Source organism: Dipteris shenzhenensis, chromosome 18 (assembly GCF_047967505.1).
Source record: "Dipteris shenzhenensis isolate YYH24624 ecotype China chromosome 18, Dip_SZ_1.0, whole genome shotgun sequence".
Classification (NCBI taxonomy): Eukaryota; Viridiplantae; Streptophyta; class Polypodiopsida; order Gleicheniales; family Dipteridaceae; genus Dipteris; species Dipteris shenzhenensis.
The window spans coordinates 34,884,608-34,901,984 of record NC_141613.1 but is presented as its reverse complement, the minus strand read 5'-3'; the positions used below and the strand labels follow the sequence as shown (position 1 = coordinate 34,901,984).

At 40.7% G+C, this 17,377-nt stretch overlaps 1 protein-coding gene across 1 annotated transcript; it reads right to left on the bottom strand.

Moving 5' to 3' along the window:
- Positions 1 to 571: 571 nt before the first annotated feature.
- Positions 572 to 8,204, bottom strand: LOC147891156 (beta-glucuronosyltransferase GlcAT14B-like). Its single transcript, XM_087389230.1, has 4 exons — positions 7,478 to 8,204; positions 7,116 to 7,191; positions 6,899 to 7,014; positions 572 to 1,922 (listed from the first exon to the last, which is right to left on the bottom strand). Exons 1-4 carry the CDS (start codon positions 8,064 to 8,066, stop codon positions 1,402 to 1,404), a joined length of 1,302 nt encoding a protein of 433 aa, XP_087245356.1. The 5' UTR covers positions 8,067 to 8,204; the 3' UTR covers positions 572 to 1,401.
- Between the last annotated feature and the right edge of the window lie 9,173 nt (positions 8,205 to 17,377).

Sequence of the window (17,377 nt, the reverse complement as noted above, 5' to 3'; positions counted from 1 at the left end):
GAATCTACACACACACACACATCGCACCCACCCACCACCCCTCATAACACACAATATATCCCCACTTACATATTAAACTTTCAAAAAAGGGTGACAAAACAGGAGGAGAAGAAGGGGGTTTGTAAGAAACATGAAACACAACTAAGAGTAAAGTAGCAGAAATAAAATAAAACTAACTTAGTAAGCAAAGCTACCCTTATTTCCTTGTAAGTGAGCAAAGCTACCCTTATGTTCTTGTTAGTTACAAAGGTCGTCATGATAGCAAAAGTTTAGGCCTTGTAGTGAGGACAGCTTTTAGAGGCAATTGATCTAATGTTTGTGATATCTTTAGGATGAAATCAAAGACATCTTCACAAAGGCTAAACATAATGACAGGTTCCAATACTTGGGAGGGCTCCATTCCAAATGAGCATTGAGAAGGGATGTTTATAATCAACACTTACTAGTGCATTTATTTTATGCTAACATACTCATATGGGTTAATTGTAATCAGTGGCTAATCCTAGATTAGCACGAGTGACCCCTAATCCTATTAAGGCTGTGTACATATTCATTGTGGATAACGATAAAAAGTCATAGGTTGTACAATGCTCTCTCTTTGTGGTCTCTCTTGCTATCCACATTTTTTGTTAGCAAGTGGCTTGCCACTTTCTGATTCCACATTCTTGAGACGAATACTTATTTCTTAGTACAGGGGGGAATTTTTTACGAATTCACAAATAAATTTAAGAAATTCAGGACAGAGTGATCTCTGAAAGGGGCTTAGACAGTAGGGCACCCTCAAACATAGAATATATACTGTTTAACTCCAGATCTGTCACCTCTGATTCAATAGCTAAAATGTTGTATGTCTCAGCATAAAGACTCTGAAGCTCTTCCTAGCTCTTCAAAGAAAAGAGGACTGCAGGGGTATCCTGATTTGAGCCATTTATAGCTACTATGTTACAACACTGAGTGAATTGAGTACACCTGAACATCAGACAATGTCTCTTCAAGGGCTGTGGCAAGCCCTACAATACCTTCCATCACTGTCTCATAGCCCATTAGATGGGTAGCAGACAAACGTATCTTCCCAGTTGTAAGACTGAATGGGAAGGTGAATAGCTGTGTTCCAAAAATCACGATTTCAAAGAAGCTTCCTGATTATTCTCTACTGTAAGTGTGGGCGTGTAAACAGGCTGTTGGTGATAGAGTATCCAATTAAGCTCATTTGCACAGTTATACTGATGGAGACCATAAACGCTCATTTCAGAATCAAATGCTCCACAAATCTAGAATAAGACAGGCTGGTAGCACTATTTGGATCACATTCCATCATAGGAGTGTACAAAAATGCGGCCCTGTAAAACCTGAGACACCAAACACCCACCATCCGATGTATGTGTGGCGCCTTCACAACAACTAACTCCATCTGCACTGATTTGGTCGGAAAGATTCAGGAGCCAGAAGTTTCAGCACCAAGCCCTCAAATCTCTTGGCTCCAGGCCCAGGTCTCAGCACATAAGGATCCCCTTTCTCTGCACACGGATCTTTCCCTGCCTTATTGCTTCCAATGCACCAAGCTCCAGGAGAGAAATATTCGCCACCACGGAGGAGTAGTTCCCTGTCAATCTTATCTAGAACTGGATCATTCTTCTCAAACTTCCTTGCAAAAGGAGCACCGCTGTTGTTCATATTATCAAAATCTTTCAGGCCCAAGGACAAAGGATGTTGCTTGGGTGGGTTATCCCAAGCAATGTAGTGTAAGTCATGATTAACTGTAGTATTTTGAAACTCTCTCTTGTTGCAGACCACAGTGTGAAAATAACCTTCAGGAGAAGAAACAAAATTTGCAAAATACATGAAAACTGTCCTGGGGAGGTTATCCCAACCAAAGATACAAAACTCAATGAGCTTTCTTGTCAATACCACCCATGCTGAACCTGAAGCACCAACAAGACTCAATCACTTTTTGAGAAAAAAAGGTAATTCCAGAAATAAAAAGCTAGCATTCATTCTGAGCCACCCTCCCCCGAAAAAAACCCACAATTCAAAAAATTCAAGACATTTTTAGGTCAGAGTATTGTCAAGAATCACCAAAAGATGTTAATCTATCTGTCTCTCCAATCCATGATGATCAAACTACATATGCACAGGATTATGAAACAGCATCCATGCATATATCTAAAAGAGCACATTAAATTGTATTGCCAGTTAAGAAACCATAACTGTCTACATCATCAATGGTGGTATCTGAGTCTCCACAATTTTTTTGTTCATTCTTTCATTGGACCTTGAGGGTGAGGCAAGGGAAGAAAAAATATTCCTCTAGGAAAGCTTATTCCCATGGTCAATTCCCGGACCCTGGTTAATCCAGAAATTACTCAAACAGAGATAGGACTCACTATATAAACAAACAAGCGACTGTTGCTTGAGTATTGACAAAGAAGAAGAGACCGTTACAAGAGAAGTGTGAAACGGGCCATGGGGCAATTTCATTGACTAATTCAAAGTCAAACAGTATTAATGCCTTGATTGTTGCATTTGACTTAGCATTGCAAACTCAAGGGTGAACACTTTCAACCTCTTTACAACTTGCTTGGTTCCATTGTGCAATGAAGGAGGTAGGGGCCGAATTGGAGAAGAGCCAGAGATAGCAGGAAAGGGGGAAGATGGGAGGGGAGAGGAAAGAGGAGAGAGCAATAGGAGGGAAAAGGGGTAGAGGGAGAGGAAGAGAGAGAAAAGGGGGTGAGAGGAAGAGAGAGAGAGAGATTGGGAGAGAAAGTGTAGGCAGCACGTAGGAGGAAGGAGGTGGAAGTAGATAGGATTAGATGTCACGTCAAAAGGTACAGAAATAGGGGTGGCTGGGGACTTAAATAGTCCCTCATTATTTCCCACCTAAGAGGCCTCTAAAGGTCCTCTAGATTGCCCCTTTTTTCCCCTTCATTACAACCATCCCTTTCCATAGAATTTTGCCCTCAAAATTTCACAAGAGTACAACAACAGCAACTACTAATCAGCCTGGTAGGAGATAAGGGTGGTCCTGGACAATGCTTTCTGGCTGCCATGAATTTTCATCCCCAGGGAGTCCCCGCCATTTGATAAGATACTCTATGTAGACCTTGTTGCGGAGTACTTGATCTCTGAAACCCACGATGCGCTCTGGAACATAGAGGATGTGGCCCTCCTTATCCATAGGTGGCCCATGTGTGGTTTCAGCAAAGACACATGGAAAACATCATGGATCTTGGAGAAAATGGGTAGCTCCAACTCATATGCTACCTCTCCAATCCTTGCGGATGATCCTGTTGTAAGAAAACGATACAACGTCTGTGCTCAACAGATAACAGGATCTCGTATGCAAGAGAGAAAAGCAGATAGTATGGAGAATCAAAAATTTGATTACTGTAAAACTGATACAATAGATGGCGCTGCCTCCCAGCCGTGCGCTCCTATGTGAGAAGCTTCAATGGCATGCTGGAAATAGTAGAGGACGGAGACTGGATGCTAAGAAATCAGGGTTGCTGTAGCCAGTGATGAATATGGGCTTCACGGGCTTGCTCTTATATAGCCACCAGTCGTAGTCGGTTAGACCCAATTGGGAGACCGACCCAATCGGCCCAAAACGGCCGACTGGAGGTTGGTCCCAAAATAGGCCACCGACCACACGTTAGAACCGTGGCGCACAATAGAGCAACTAACCTACGTTATCCGTTCGGCCCAGAGCCATCCGGGATCATCTGGGGCTCCAAATGGGTCCCGCAACCCGAGAGTGGGCTGCCCCGAAAAATGCTCCGTCTACCCTCAGTGCGGTCAGTCATGGGATGCCTTCCCGCACTTGCATGTAGCCTAGTTGGCAATGTGCCAACTCTATCTGAAGCCGTCCAACCATCAGGCCACACATGGCCCCCATCTAGTGTCCAAACCAAGACCTACCGGATAACCGAGCTACTCAAATGCATTCTCCTCATATGGGGGGCTTACAAGTAGAGTTAGCTGGTTCCCGCGTAGTTACACGAGAGTGGAGCATTGATATCTAACACCTGTAAGGACCGTAATAGCTATGAGCAAGCTGCTTTGTGTTGGTATTACCTTTCAGCGAGACATAACGGTTCTTATGGAGACGCAGATGCACATAATCTCCCACTCTGAATGACAAATATCTCGTGTTCATCCGTATATTTCTTCTCATCCGTATATTTCTTCTGCTTGGCTTGGGCATCCTGCATATTCTTTTTTGCCAAGTGCAGAGGGGCATCCATCCTCTCCAAGTCATTCCGTGCTTGATTTTTCATAGCCATGTCAGCAATTGAAGAAGGCATTCCGACCTTGCATCCCTACATTGCCCCAAACGGGCTCATGCCAATGGAGAGATGCTTGGTACTGTTGTAACAAAATTCAGCAAGTGCCAACCATTTATCCCAAGACTTCTAAGTATCATCGCAAAATCGCCTCAAATATTCCTCCACCCATTTGTTCACCTTTTCCGACTATCCATCAGTCTCAGGGCCATGCTAGGTTAAGTAAAGTTACCACTGCTGTAAATAATCCTGCCGCAAGTGACCCATAAATTTTGCATCTCTGTCACTGACAATTTCCTAAGGGAAACCATGATGCTAAAAGACATACTCAATGAATTGCCAAGTAACCTATGATGCTGAATACCGGGTCTTAGTGGATATGACATGGGCCTGTTTTGTCATTCTATCCACCACAACAAAGATGCTGTCTCATCCCCTCTCTGTAGAAGGCAATCCTGTGATTGCTATATGAAGTTGCAGAGGACTGGAGACAAGTTGAATTGATGGAGCAAGAGCTGATTGAGGATATTGTTCTTCGTGTGATCAAAGTGTTCATCCTCAGCAATGGCCCATGGTATTTGATCATGTTGTTGCAATAACCGAGCAGCCAAGCACTTCTTTGTGGCATTGCAGATTGGGGCACATGAGCCAGAATGGAATGAAACTCTTATGCCGTTTGGGTTATGTACCACATTTGAGTTTCTCTGATTTTGAATTTTGTGAGCACTGTCTCTATGGGAAGCAGACTAAATCAGCCCATAAAAGAAGGGGAAAGAAAGAGTTTGAAATGCTTGATTTGGTGCATTCAGACGTATGTGGTCCCATGCCTACACGGTCATTAGGCGGGGCTGAATACTATGTGACATTCATTGATGATGCAACTAGGAAAGTGTGGGCTTATGCTATAGCTCGGAAGACTGATGTGTTCCAGGTATTTCAGAAATGGCTAGCCTTGGTTGAGAATCAATCAGGTAGAATGCTTAAATGCCTACAGACTGACAATGGTGGAGAGTATCTCTCTCATGACTTTCAGCATTTCTGTGATACACGTGGGATTAAGAGGGAGCTCACATCCCCTCATACTCCAGAGCAAAATCCAGTTGCAAAAAAGATGAACCGTACCATTCAAGAAAGGTTGCAATGCATGCTTTCCAATGCAAGTCTTTCTGGTGGTTTTTAGGCTGAGGCAATGAAGACTGCAGTGCATGTTGGGGAGGAGGCAGAGGAGGCAGAAAGGAGCGGAGATGGAGGCAGGAGCTGAAACAGAGGTGGAGACAAAGAGGGGGGTGAAGGCGGGAAGGATGCGGTGAAGTGGAGGCGGGGAGGGAGAAGGAGGTGGAGTTGGGGAGCGAAGGCGAGGTGAAAGCGGAGAGGAGGCAGAGGCGAAGGGCGGAGAGGAGGCGGAGGCAAGGGATGGCGGAGAGGAGACGAAGAGGAGCAGGGGTAGAGGCGGGGGCGGAACGGCGGAGAGGAGGCAACAGCGAGGCAAGGGCGGAGCAATGACACCTATTCTACACCAAAGCCAATGCAAGGTGCCAAGCCCCTTTGTCCTCCTCATAGGTGGAGCATTGACCCTACTATTCCAACATAGCATGCATGAGGTCTAGTTTCCTAGGGAGGATTTTCTTGAAAAGTATCCTTACTTTAAGAAATGCATGAGAATAGCGGGCTATTTGTAGGTTAATCCTTGCTTTACAATTAGAGCCTACTTATAGATGTAGCAGAGGACTCATTGTTCAGGGATCTTGGATAGCATTCTCTCTCGTTTTAGTAGCTCCACCCTTTCAACTTGTTGTAACAGGTTTCTCAGTCTCATAGACCCATCGGTCTTTCGAAGACTCTAATAAACGTTCTTTCTTTTTTTCTTTCTTCTCTTTCAAGTGTAGACCTGAATGGGCCTTGAGTGGTTAAGCTTCTAGCTATGAATGAGCTCATGTGGTATGATACGTAGGTAAGCTCACTGTTACAAGAACTATCTTCCACAAATAGACTAGGCACCTAGCTCAAGGACTGGGGCGATGAGCTGAGTGTGAATCTCCTTGTTGCATCCTCAACAAATGGACTTGACTTTAGAGCTGCAACATGCTACTTGTATTGCTCACCTCAAAGTTGTCTTAAGTGTCTTGCAAGCTTCAGCCACACTCTTTGCACTCACAATGTCATTGATCAGTCAAGACTTCATATTGCTTGCAATGATGGGCATTGCTTGCCCATCCTTTGTTTCCCACTCTTGAATCTTCCTTACACCTGTTTTTTTTTTTTTTTTGTGTCTCCACAATCTTGCACAAGTCTTTACCGATGAGGAGTGGCTTATTTGTGAATATGGTTCACTGTACCCCCGAACTAATTTTCTACACGACCCATGTGCGGCATATAATCCAGACAATGGATTTCCTGCATTGTTAGGCAAAAGAAAGAAACATGCTTCCGTAATGGGGTTCAAGGTGGCATCCTAACGAAGTATAGCATCATCAATCAGCAACATTCAGTCAGTCAAATTAACCAAACAGCTGGGCAACAATCTTCCAGGACCCAGCTTCTCAAGTCTGTCAGGCTAGCCTACAAGTCGTCCAATCGGTAATGTGATTTACTACCACATATACTTTAAAGTTAAATACCTAGAAACAGTTTAAATGCATCAGGTACTGGCCGCAGCTCGGTAGTCCAGAATATGTCAGTCTTCTTTGACAGATACAGGCCAGGGTCTACAATCATAGGCTTAGCCCTCTGAAATCTGCAGCAGCACAAAGAACAATCAATCAACTGTCACAGCCATCATTTGTGTCAGCAAAAATTGCCAAGCTCAATTGGATTGAAAGCAAAAACGTCACGTACTCCTTCCAGCCAATGTCACTAGTGTGCTCGATAAAGTTGAGGTCTCTTGGCAGGTATGAAAAAACATGAAGCAAATCTGATTCCATCACAATGATCTGTTAGGATGTGTTTGATCCATGCGCAAAAAGAACCATAGGAAGACATGATTTCAGACCTTAAAGAGACAATAGATTTGGCTAAGTATCCCCACATCGCTCTGCCTCATTTTTGTGTCCATCCATAACTTCAATAACGAATGGCCTAGACATTCAAATACCTCGTCGTTTTCAAGGAATGTTCCTTCTCATATCAGTAACCGATAATCAAATGCACGAAATAAAATAGCACCTGCGAAATAGATGAACAGTGGACAAGGAACGTACCGTCTTGGGTTACTAAGGGATAATCGGATGCACTAAGGTTTATGAACCAGTCCCACTCTTGTCCTTTCCTCAGCAAAATTGCTGCGGCGTGCAACGTACATGCTGTCATGGTCGGACCTTTGTAAGTGATCAGGTTAGCCTTCCCTATAACATCGACGTTCCTTACTTCGGTAAATGTTCGATGCAGTTTGACATACTTTGCGAGGTCAATTCTTTCCTTCGGCTCTGCCTCCAGATCCAGATGCAGTATGTAAACGTTTCTCGGATGGTAGACCGCTTGCAGCAACCGCTTCATTCTTTCGCCATCGCCTTTTGTTCCAGTGATGAGGTAAGCTAATCTGGGGGGCGCAGGAACGACGGTATCGGCAAATTGAACCGTGTCTGCGTCCACAGAGTACTGGAGGCGTTGATCACCTTGTTGGAGAGCTACGAGCTGATATAAAGATGACTTAGCTCGCTGAGAAATCCCGAGGCTGACAGTTACGGCCAAGAGGAGGGTTAAAGAGATGAGCGAGCTGGCGAAGAGAGGCAACAACCACCTTCTCTCGGCACTGGCGATTCCGAGTGTCAGTTGCGGAAATTTCTTCATCGCAGAAAGAGAAGATCCACTACGAAAGCAAATCTGAGAGGCTTTCCTTCGCCGGAGAAAGAGCTCGTTCGAGTGAATTGTGTGCAGGCAAGGTGCCGAGCATCTGTAGAGAATTCTGTTGAGAATTCTTCAAAGGACAACAAGGACAACAGAGGACAAGCCGAGCAGAGAAATGTACAGAATTACAAAAAGTCGCAGAACAACTTTACTTGTAAGCTGCCCATGTGTGTGCGTGTGTCTACAGACACGTGTCTCTCCTCGATGTGTGCAATTGCACATGCTGCGCATGGCAATCGACGGTGGAGGAACACCACACGTGTGGCGTCGATCACCAGATTTGAACTTTACAACAACAAACCGCCGAATGGGCTAGTAGTTAGGTAGAGCCGGTGCCCAGGTCAGGTAGAGCTTCACCATAACATTCCTTGCCTTCAGATTGCCAAGCAAAGACAGGATGATAAAAAGCTTGAATTGTAAGCTCCACTGTGTGTGTCCATGTGTGTGTGCGTGTGTGTAGAGAGACGTGTCTCTTTGTGTATCCTCGGACCCAAGTGATGACAAGGGACAAAATGCTGATTGACAGTGGAGGAACGCCACAAAAAGATTAAATGCGTGGCGTCGATCACGAGATCGACCAGAGTTCCATTATAGAATGTAATGAAAACGAGAACTATGCAACAAATCATCGAATGGGCTAGTGGTAAGGTCTCTGATAGAGCAAGTCACAGGTTCGATACTTGTCGATGGCCATTGACCAAGATAAACGGCTTTGTCTCATCGCGTGGTCATGAGGATGTGCGCATGTTCGTGCCTGAACCATAGCATACTTGCATGCATGTCCATTCTTGTGTATGGTTTAGATAAAGTTTGCAAGGTTTAGAAAGGGGATGGAATGATCACGGTTGGTAAAAGGTTGAGATGTCTAATCTAAAAGTTTAAGGGTTGCAGGGTGGGAGAGAGAATTGTGAGATTTGGAGATGGAGCTAAGGGGAAGAGTAGATCTTGGAAAGGGAGGGAGAGTAGCATTATTGCCAAAATCACGCCATATGAAGTCAACCCGAGGATCAAACACACAAACACACACAACGACAAGATGACCTCATGGATACAACAAGTTTGCTCGCAATGAGCGGCAAAAATGTTGGTCGTGATGTGACTATACATGTCGATGAAATGGACAGGGATGAGATAAAGATTCCAAGGTCAGAGCAAGCTTTCACACGTTGATAGTGTTGAGGGAGCATGGGCACGACGAATGAGAGAGCACACTAACAAGAAAATGGAGTGAAGAGTGGGAGTTGCATTATGAAGTATTTATACATTCCTTGCTCTTGTTATAACATTTGGTAAAGATCTTCTCTCTCTATGTTGAGCATTTTCTCTCTCTATGATGAGCATGTAGTAAGAAATTCTTCTCTTTATGCTAAGCATGTGGTAAGGAATTCCCTCTCTCTCTAGCATCTCCATATCTTTTCTAAAGAGTGTTTTGGGTATACTTCAGTCACTACAAGTGGAGCGTTGCAGCTACTCCAAACACACACATCGATCTCGTGGATTACAACTATGCACTTGACCCTTCTCAACACATGGTTAATGAGGCCCCCAGATCAATTTGATTACATGTCCTCAAGTTTGAGCTGGAAATATTTGCACCTTATGCTTGACATCAAATTTTATCAAAGGTTGTTAGAATGAAATTGGTCCACAATTGATCTTAACGTTCTTTGGACATGGTCATTATTATTACAATAGTCCTTGCATAGTTGCCTTTTTCTTTGGTCAACACTTGTTGAAGAACATGAGTGTCCTATTGAATTCTATTTAATTCAATTGTTGTGGAAAACTCTATTTCCTTTTGTTGATTGCGTCCAAAGTTGCTTCCATTTTATTGATTATAATAAAATGAGTTATGTCTCCTTAATGGTCTCTGAGTGTAATAAAACAAGTTATGTCTCCGTAATGGTCCATGGATACAAAATTCTACATGTTGACAATGATTCTCACACTTTCTACCTTATTTTTTTCCTAGCATGTAGATCCTCGTGTGTGGAGAGGCCTCATGCTTGATTTTTCTATTGGTGTCAAGTTTGATTTTATTTGTTACTTGATGTATACTATCTGTACTAGATGGAGGGCTCCACAAATCTTGGCATTGATTGATTATTGGTTTAGAGAGGTGGTCAAAATAGTGATAAAGATGAGGCTACCAATGATAAGGCCTATGATTTGCATTCATAGTCATAGATCCAATTGGTGACTTTTTAGAGTGCAACTTAGTGGTAATGGTAATGTCAATATCCTTGAATTGAGTGCACCTCCTTCTTGTGCGAATTCATATTGACGTTATATGTTTAAGAGATCTATGCATCTATTGTGATGTAGGGCTTGTTAGTTTAACCAGACTTATTTATAGGATTTGAAAGCTTCCTATTCTCAAATTTAATCACTGGCAAGCTTTTACATGGGATGGATCACCCAAACTTTGTGGTCTTCTTTTCATTTTTTTACATGGACATATAAGCTTGATGCGATATTGGCATAAGATCCAATATGCACATATATACAAGTATAAGCTTAATGGCATAAGATCCAATATGCACATGAGTGGTGTAATTTAGATCTCAACATGATCTTGCAAAGATGAGAAGTTTGTTATTTCTACAGGAAAACTGATCACAAATGCTATTCATTGATGCTTATGTAGTAATAGGATGTAGGAGCAAAGAATGATGGCTCACAACCATCTATTGCAAAATGGATCACTATGGAGACTTGATGGACACCATGTCTGAAAGGGGCTTATGTCCTCTTGTAAAGAACCATGAAGGAAAACAATAAAAATACTTGTGATTCCAAACTTTGAGAGTCAAACTCAAATGGACGCTTTGCTTGAAGCTATTTTGGATAATCAAATCACCTCACATCATGATCTCATCATCAAAGTAGCTCAAAGTTTTGATCAAGGTGGAACAATAACTTAGCCACACTATACTCATGCATCCATCAACAAAGAGCTTTTATGAGCCACCTTCCATACAAATTGCAATAAAAATATGACTATTGAGATTCAAGTAATATGTCAGTACATTATGCATTCATGAGACTTCTTGCAACTCTACTGGACTACTGAAATTCAAGTAATATGTCAACAAAGGTCATACCCACCTTCCATACAAGGTTTTATAGGAGAAGAGAATGATGAACAATATGCTTCATTCTTACTTATCTCCTTCTTCATCCTAGTTCACAACTGGAGAGGGGATTTGATATTAAAGGACAAGGATGAACAATTTGATTCATTCTCCATTATCTCCTTTCTTCATCCCAATTCACAATTAAAAAGGGGAAAATATGTACAAATAAGTTGCTCACATGCAACAATTTTGTTCCATTGGCAATCCACTGGATTTTCTTTCATTAGCTTTGATGGAAAAGGATAAGGGCAAACCATCTATTTCAGTATCCCTTATCTCCTTCTTCATCTCAATCCACAAATGAAGAGGGGCATATATGTACAAATAAGTTGCTCACATGTAGCGGTTTTTCTTTATTGGTACCACATTGGCTTTGTTTGTTAGTGAATAAAAAAAGAAACTCTATTTTCCTCTTGTGTAGGGTAGTTGACATGTAACTCCTTTATAATCCATGGTACTCATTTCTTGAGGGACACAAGTCATATCCTTACTGCCACATATTGCGTCAAGAATTTGAAGTCTAGCTACTTAGCGTCCCAAATGTAATAGGATTAATAAGGTCTTTCTGAACGAAGGCTTCTAATCTACATTGAGCATATTGGGATAAGAGGTTGCATTCAACCCTACGAGAAAAACAAACAACCCATAGAATCACTATGAATGTGACCCCATTCCTATTTGATATATGGACAAGAGGTAGTGATGCCCATTGAGGTAGATCTAGAGGAGTCCTTCTGCATGGTAGTACAATAGAGATTAGGAATGGAGGATTTTGTTAACGATAGGTAAATTTCTCTTGATAGATTAGATGAGATTCTCTCTCTCTCTCTCTCTCTCTCTCTCTCTCTCTCTCTATATATATATATATATATATATATCATCTAATCTATCTATATATAGATATATATATCTATATATCTATATACCTATAGATATATATATATATAGAGAGAGAGAGAGAGAGTAATCCTCTTTTTGTCGCTTGATTTTTGGTAATCCTCATGCATATTTAACCTTCTAGAATTGAGGAAACATATGGACTTTTGAACAAGTTATTATTTTTTGCTACTGAAATGGGGATTTATAAATCTTTTATTGTTTTTTATCGCTCGCTTTTTTTGGCTAGCTCACTTTTTGTCGCTCTCTTTTTGGTAATCCTCATATCAAGAGAGAGAGAGAGAGAGAGAGAGAGAGAGAGAGAGAGAGAGAGAGAGTGTGTGTGTGTGTGTGTGTGTGTGTGTGTGTGAGAGAGAGAGAGAGAGAGAGAGATAAAGACAGAGAGAGAGAGAGAGAGAGAGACACACACACACACACACACACATACACACACAGAGAGACTTTATTTGCACATGCACATGTGTGTAGTGTGCTCTTGTGCACGTGTGAGAGTGTATGAAACATTGATTTGAAAGGAGAGCTATGACAAACAATTGAAGGATAAGAAGAGTACCTTCAAGGCAGGACACTTAGTGTTGCTATGTGACAGTCAGTATATCAAGCACCCAGACAAGTTGAAGATGAATTGGATGAACAGTATCAGGTTGCATAGATGTTTCCCAAAGGATAGGTCCAACTATAAGATTGGATGTTGTTCTATTCAAGACCTACATTAGCTGAAGAGATACTATGTATAGTAGTTCTCCATTTATCAGCATTGGTGAATTACGCAGATCCTAAGGTTGGCTAATGTACCCTTTGTTTTTGTTTTTTTGATTCCATGTGTGGATTTTTGGAATTCTTGAATTATTTATGATATATCATTATTATCGTTACACTTTGACTCATTTTGGATTGAGATGTAGGTATGGTAACAGAGAGTTCTTCAACACATCTATCTCTTAGAGTACTTCCTATCTGTTCCAATTAGAGGTATGATTGAATGGTCTTACGATTATATTAAGTGGATGAGTAATTGATTTGTAGGTTTTGATTCTAGTCTACAATGGTAAAATATCCCTCAATTGCAATCATGATGGGAGCATTGAGAGTTTGATGAGTATGGAAATATGGTAGTTTGAGATAATCAATATTGTAATACATATTGGTTTCGCAATCTCTAGTTTGGATTAGTAGGAATGAGTTATATGATTAAGATGATTTTCTTTTGCACACATAGGATGGGTTTCTTTGTTCACAGCATGTCCACATGTCATTTCAGTTTATTGGACTTTACATAGTCCCATTTAGCTCCTACACTATGTGCTAGTAGGGGTTGGGATGCACTCGTATACCTATGGACAGTATGGCATCAAAATCTAGGGGATTATTTGAAGTGGGATACCGATGATTATTGAAGTCACGAGAGTAAGAAGGTGACAAAATACCATGAGTGGAGATATCTTGATCAGTGAGGGTTGAGTAGTGGATAAGAAAGTGATAATTGATGATGTCGTATGCATGGTATTCCATGTGTTACATAACTCATCAAGGTCCTAGTTCCCCTTAGAGGAGACTAGATGGTGTAGAAAATTGGAATGGGAGTAGCATGTGCAAACAACGAACATGTGCTCTTAGACTAAATAACAAAAAATCCCTTAAGAGGCTCTAGAAAGTGTGGGACTTGCCCTTGTTTTCCCTAAATAGTCTTGATAAGCTGCAATGAATTCACCCAAACTTTACTAGAGACAGGGATGGAAGTTTAACAACTCCAAAGTATGATAAAATTTGAGTTAGTGGGGCATTACAATGAAAGTCCTCTCAATGAGCACATTTGGGAGTTGGTTTTTACCAAATCTAGCGAAAAAGATAGCCAAGGTCATGAGTGTGACAATTCTTGGGCAAACTCGAAAGATGTCATACATCTCTTGCACTTAACAAAGCACCCTACTTTGCCTCACCTTAGAGCTTGGTTGGCACTTATGGGCTTGACAAACAATTTGATCAATAATTAGTTCCATCTATCACCAACTATCCAATCCAAGGCCAAGCATGTTCAACAATTTAATGCATACAATAATGTGTCTATATATCTTCTTAAGTAACTAGAAAAATATTACCATAGAGACTTCATGTGTGGATTACTAGAATGTCTAATGTCTACACTTCATCCATATGGAAAGTCCCACTAGCAATGCAATGGGCTCTCTATGCTTTTTAGGAATGTCAAATATTTTTAAATTCTAGCAAGTCCTTCACATCCAAGATGAATATAATAACAAGCTAGGTCTTATCCCTTTTCCTCCTCCAAGTATTGATATCTCATAGCTCTCCTCTTCACCATTCAAGCTTCCAACAAAGGAAACCTATTACACATGCTAAAGGTCGTAATCTTGATGCTCCATTGATGAAGATACCTCAAGTCATCATCCTCTTCTTGAAGAAATGCTAGTGCCCATTAATAATTTTATAGGATTCAACCTTACCAATATCATCAAGCTTGAAGATGCTAGTCTTCACATGCTACCATACCAGCCAATTATGTAAAGATTTCAGAGAATGGGCATGCAATAATCCTCTTAAAACAAAAGGCAATTTTCCATAGGCCTAGCATAAAATCATGATATGAGTTTACAATCGAATTGGTGAAAGCCTTATTGTTGCATATTGAAAGCTAGACGATATATTGTTGCTCTTGCAACCAAAAACTTGGTTAAACCCTTTCATTTTTCTCTTTGAAAATAAGAGATATTACCAAGGGACAAAAAACAAAGCCACTTTGGCTGACCCCTTATTGGAAAAAATCTACTTCAATCTTAAAAGCAAGGGATTTGTCAATATCTGTATCCTTACACAACATGCTAAGGTCTAATTGATAAATTACCAAGGGACAAAGCGAAACCATTTTAGTTAACCCCTTATCAAAAAAAATCCACTCTTATCTTAGACGCACTTGATCCACATCCACAATGGATCTGTAAATAAAAGTATTGTTACATCATGCTAGGCTCCTAATTCTACTTATCCCTCACCCTATACTAAGTAAAAGTATAAAACTCATACATTGGATTCAATCCCAATGAGTCTATTGTATCCACCTACAATGTTTGATTAGTTTGGATTGAGCATTGGGAGCTCCAGCTATGGTGCACCACAAAGGTGTAATTATTCAAGGGACCAAATGAAACTTTAGTGATGTGAGTCGTATTAACATTGTCAACAACAATCTAAAAACTCCATGACTCCATGTTTACATGGTTCCCACCAACTCTACTAGCCCACCCTACCCTCATCTTAAATTTGTAGAAAAAGGTAGATTGATTAGGGTTAAGGATGAACCATAAATATATGTGAATATAATTCACCTTTCTAATGAGCAAGATCTCCTTTTTTTGTCCACTTTAGTAAGTTTCTAGCAACCTCCTTTTCTTGTATCATTTTCTCCTTGCTCAAATAAGGAAGCATGCATGTGTGGTTGTTTGCTTTTTTATAAGTCACATTGACTTGCTACCTGTGCATGTGAATGGTTTAAAGAGACTTGTGTGTCTTAACACAAAGGATAAGTATGTTTCGATACTCTCCATGCTCCCCTACTACCACCATTGTAGGCAAAGGGTGAGGGTGCAGTTAAAGGTTCCCTATAGGCTCACGAAGTTATGCTAGGTAGGGTGAAATGCTCAAAGTAATCCATTGTGGTCTTGTGCCTTCTCTTGTTGAAGTTATGCAAGGTTGGTATTGCTGTACTAATAAATGATGAGGTCAAATAAGCAAGAGCTACCCAATGAGAACCTTGGAAGGAATAATTGAGACTGCTACTAGAGTAGGACAATGGATAGGCTATGGCCCTTAGCTTGAAAACTTGAGAATATGCATGGATACCCCTATATAGAAAGGGAGTTGATTTGTATCAAGACTTTTCCCTTGTAAATGAACGATCACTCGAGATTATACATAGTCCAAATCGAAATATAAGACTTTGACTAGGAGGAGGAGCTAGTCGATATGAGGACTTTTATGTTGAATTGGCTATCACCAAATGCATAGAGGGAAGCATTCCATACAATTATGTAGTTAACCCAACGTACAATCCTTTCCAGATGATAATAGATAAAGGGGCCAACAACAACATCATCATTTTAGCCCATGATCCTTATTCTTGAAAGGGAGCTTGTTTTGAAAAGAAATTGGATATAAAACTATGATGGTAAATCCATCCACAAACTAGTAGACATGGAAGTCATCCCATAAGAAGATCACTAACTCCTTCTATAAGAGGTAAAAGTAAAAGGACCACAATGGTTGAGAAAGATGATGTTAATGAGGAAGGTATAAGGGAATTGCAACTAAGAGAATATCAAGGAAAGTGAGGTCTCAAATTGAGATAAATAACACAAAAAGATTTAGCAAAAGTAAGGGATAATTCAAGTTATCTATTAGCCAATGGAAGAAAAGTTTGTTACATACAAAAAATTTGGAAATGACAATAGGAACTCTAGATTTTTAGAAGGCTAGAGAAAAGACAACATGAATAACCTTAAATGTTAAACTCTTAAGCTTCAAAAGTCTAAGATTTAAAGTGAGCTCTCTTGTAATCTTGGTGATATATAAAGCTACATAACCATACATTACATAGTTTTTCTCTTGTAACGTGAGCTCTCTTATAATGTTGGTACGTAAAGTTAGAGAGTCCTAGATTATATAGTTTTTATGTTTTGTTGCTACATTGAAGGCTTGCAGCAGCTGGCTAATAGCACTAGAGGAGGGGATGCAGGTTTGTAGTAAAGTTTTTAAAATAGATTTCCTAATGAAAGGTAGAGCTATCCACTCTCACATAGAAAACAATGGCCTCGAGTCATATGTGTTTGTTACAAACTCCTTGGTAAATATGTGTGTAAAACATGGGAGTATGAAGGACACATGGTGTGTTTTTTATGAATGGCCTCATCATAATGCTATTACATGGAATACCATGATTTTGGCTTTGATGAGAAAGATGAAACTGTTGTAGCTTTGGAATCATTTGCATGCATGCACCAGGAAGATATTCAACCAGATGCTTAAACCTTTGTTGTGGCATTGAAGGCTTGCAGTTGCCTAGCCGCACTTGAAGATGAGAAGAAACTTGTTGGGGAAATAGAGTGTCTCATAAAAGGGAGAGCCATATACTCCCAAATAATAAAGAGGGATATTGAGATATATCTATTTCTTGGAACCACCCTTGTTGATATGTATGCAAAATGT